Source organism: Echinococcus granulosus (genome assembly GCF_000524195.1).
Source record: "Echinococcus granulosus chromosome Unknown EG_S00196, whole genome shotgun sequence".
NCBI lineage: Eukaryota > Metazoa > Platyhelminthes > Cestoda > Cyclophyllidea > Taeniidae > Echinococcus > Echinococcus granulosus.
The window spans coordinates 102,863-106,002 of NW_020170576.1; the positions used below are offsets into that span (position 1 = coordinate 102,863).

General features: G+C 41.1%; 1 protein-coding gene across 1 annotated transcript in view; it reads left to right on the plus strand. All coding sequences in view use genetic code 11, as the record gives it.

Moving 5' to 3' along the window:
* Positions 1-2,524, plus strand: part of EGR_10181 (hypothetical protein) — a gene marked incomplete at both ends in the record, with an annotated part of 3,419 nt that extends 895 nt beyond the window's left edge. Inside the window, 2 exons of the mRNA XM_024499430.1 lie at positions 749-936; positions 2,348-2,524. Of these exons, the coding sequence (XP_024346169.1) occupies positions 749-936; positions 2,348-2,524 (365 nt within the window). The remainder of the gene's footprint in view (positions 1-748; positions 937-2,347) is intronic.
* Between the last annotated feature and the right edge of the window lie 616 nt (positions 2,525-3,140).

A 3,140-nucleotide genomic window follows, 5' to 3' on the forward strand; every position in this document is an offset into this window, starting at 1 on the left:
GATCATTGTGTTAAATCACTCAAAGTGATTTTCTAACGACCCACACAACATGTACAATGGCGAATCGTGGGAGGAGTCATGAAGGATGGGAAAAGGGCCTGTTGAATCGAGCAATTTTTCTCATGCAGTTTCTAAATGAAACTGTTGGGGAGACGCGTCGATTTTGAGCCTTTTGTTTGAGCGCCTCACATGTTTTGTTCAATCAAACGATCCATTTAGCTGTTCCTCCATGATCAGTCGTCTTGACTAACAATTACCTGATACTTAAGTTATTTTAGAACCTACCTATCCTCTCCTCTCGTATCCATCCGTCCATTATTCACCACTACAAAACAACTCCCCTGCCATTACTTCCTTATTTTTTTCACGAGTCTTCAATTTCTTGCTTTCTACGGCACTGTGCTCTCAACTATGGCTGACGAATGTCACCTCACGCAATCGCAAGTCATTCTCTGTGGGTGGTTTCTGTTCACACAGTAAATCGGATACCCCTTCTTATCTCAGAAGTGGGTATACTAAAAAGCGTTGATGAGCAATTCAGTTCATACTACACAATGTGTTGCTTTTAAGGCATTACTGAAACCTTCACTACCACATTATTCTTTTAGGGTCGTGAACATCTACATTCACAACCCCACTGAGGTTGTTTTATCACAGTGAAAAGGGGTGGAAAAATCAGTGCAGCAGTCACTTGAGCAGATGCGACAATGTTGACTGCTATCATTCAGTATCTGCCTGCACCCACCAGCTTATTTCTATCTACTTAGTGATGGGACATTTTCTCCATTCAAACTGACTAAGGCTAATACAGCTTCATTTCTCAACCAGAAAACACCTCAATACCCTTGTGCATGTATGCGTTCATTTTTCACTCCAAAAGGAAAGAAAAAAGAAAAGAGTGATGGAAAGAAAGACGGAGGGGGAAAAAGAGGGAAAGTGAGAGAAAGGGAGCAGTATAAGTGGAAAACACGGTCTTAGATATACACTGTTGCATGCTCTTCATCCTCCTCCCCCTTTTTCTTTTTCCGCTGCTTATCCGCTTCGCCTCAAGGTCAATACGGCTGGAAATGTCTTTGGAGTGAAGAAGTGAATCTTTTTCTTTAGTCTCTTGACAAGTTGCATTACATCCAGCTATGTGAGTCGACATAACTTGACCACTATAATCAGCCAATCACATCACAGAATGTGGGGTACATCTCCCTTCTTAAGTGACACACATTAAAATGCTCAAAACTGTGTTACCATCAGCTAAAATGTCAATCAAAGATGTAAAAAAGAATTTTTGGAGTAGAAGAGGTATCATTACGTCAATATCATCATCATTTGTTAAACAAAGGCAGTTCTTTCTCCTCCCTTTTCGATTTCGCATTAAAAAGGTGACAAAGACTTTATTTTGACGGTGCAAGCCATTAGTTTTTGTGGTTAGGTCAACATATTGATAGTGTGACTTCAGCGGCGCCCTCATTATCCTTCTTTACTTAAGCAATGAACTTTCCAACCCCCTGCTGGGCCTTGTAGTGCCCCCAAAGATGATTCTACTTGAGGAGTCAAGTGTTGAATCAACCCTACAAATATAGGAAGCAATCCTGATGTCCCAGATGATGGACCAAAGTATTATAGAGATATGGGACACGCATTTTTGAAGGCGGAATCTTAGCAGACCCGCAGCAGACGGGTCTAAATGAAACTGTTGGGGAGACGCGTCGATTTTGAGCCTTTTGTTTGAGCGCCTCACATGTTTTGTTCAATCAAACGATCCATTTAGCTGTTCCTCCATGATCAGTCGTCTTGACTAACAATTACCTGATACTTAAGTTATTTTAGAACCTACCTATCCTCTCCTCTCGTATCCATCCGTCCATTATTCACCACTACAAAACAACTCCCCTGCCATTACTTCCTTATTTTTTTCACGAGTCTTCAATTTCTTGCTTTCTACGGCACTGTGCTCTCAACTATGGCTGACGAATGTCACCTCACGCAATCGCAAGTCATTCTCTGTGGGTGGTTTCTGTTCACACAGTAAATCGGATACCCCTTCTTATCTCAGAAGTGGGTATACTAAAAAGCGTTGATGAGCAATTCAGTTCATACTACACAATGTGTTGCTTTTAAGGCATTACTGAAACCTTCACTACCACATTATTCTTTTAGGGTCGTGAACATCTACATTCACAACCCCACTGAGGTTGTTTTATCACAGTGAAAAGGGGTGGAAAAATCAGTGCAGCAGTCACTTGAGCAGATGCGACAATGTTGACTGCTATCATTCAGTATCTGCCTGCACCCACCAGCTTATTTCTATCTACTTAGTGATGGGACATTTTCTCCATTCAAACTGACTAAGGCTAATACAGCTTCATTTCTCAACCAGAAAACACCTCAATACCCTTGTGCATGTATGCGTTCATTTTTCACTCCAAAAGGAAAGAAAAAAGAAAAGAGTGATGGAAAGAAAGACGGAGGGGGAAAAAGAGGGAAAGTGAGAGAAAGGGAGCAGTATAAGTGGAAAACACGGTCTTAGATATACACTGTTGCATGCTCTTCATCCTCCTCCCCCTTTTTCTTTTTCCGCTGCTTATCCGCTTCGCCTCAAGGTCAATACGGCTGGAAATGTCTTTGGAGTGAAGAAGTGAATCTTTTTCTTTAGTCTCTTGACAAGTTGCATTACATCCAGCTATGTGAGTCGACATAACTTGACCACTATAATCAGCCAATCACATCACAGAATGTGGGGTACATCTCCCTTCTTAAGTGACACACATTAAAATGCTCAAAACTGTGTTACCATCAGCTAAAATGTCAATCAAAGATGTAAAAAAGAATTTTTGGAGTAGAAGAGGTATCATTACGTCAATATCATCATCATTTGTTAAACAAAGGCAGTTCTTTCTCCTCCCTTTTCGATTTCGCATTAAAAAGGTGACAAAGACTTTATTTTGACGGTGCAAGCCATTAGTTTTTGTGGTTAGGTCAACATATTGATAGTGTGACTTCAGCGGCGCCCTCATTATCCTTCTTTACTTAAGCAATGAACTTTCCAACCCCCTGCTGGGCCTTGTAGTGCCCCCAAAGATGATTCTACTTGAGGAGTCAAGTGTTGAATCAACCCTACAAATATAGGAAGCAATCCTGATGTC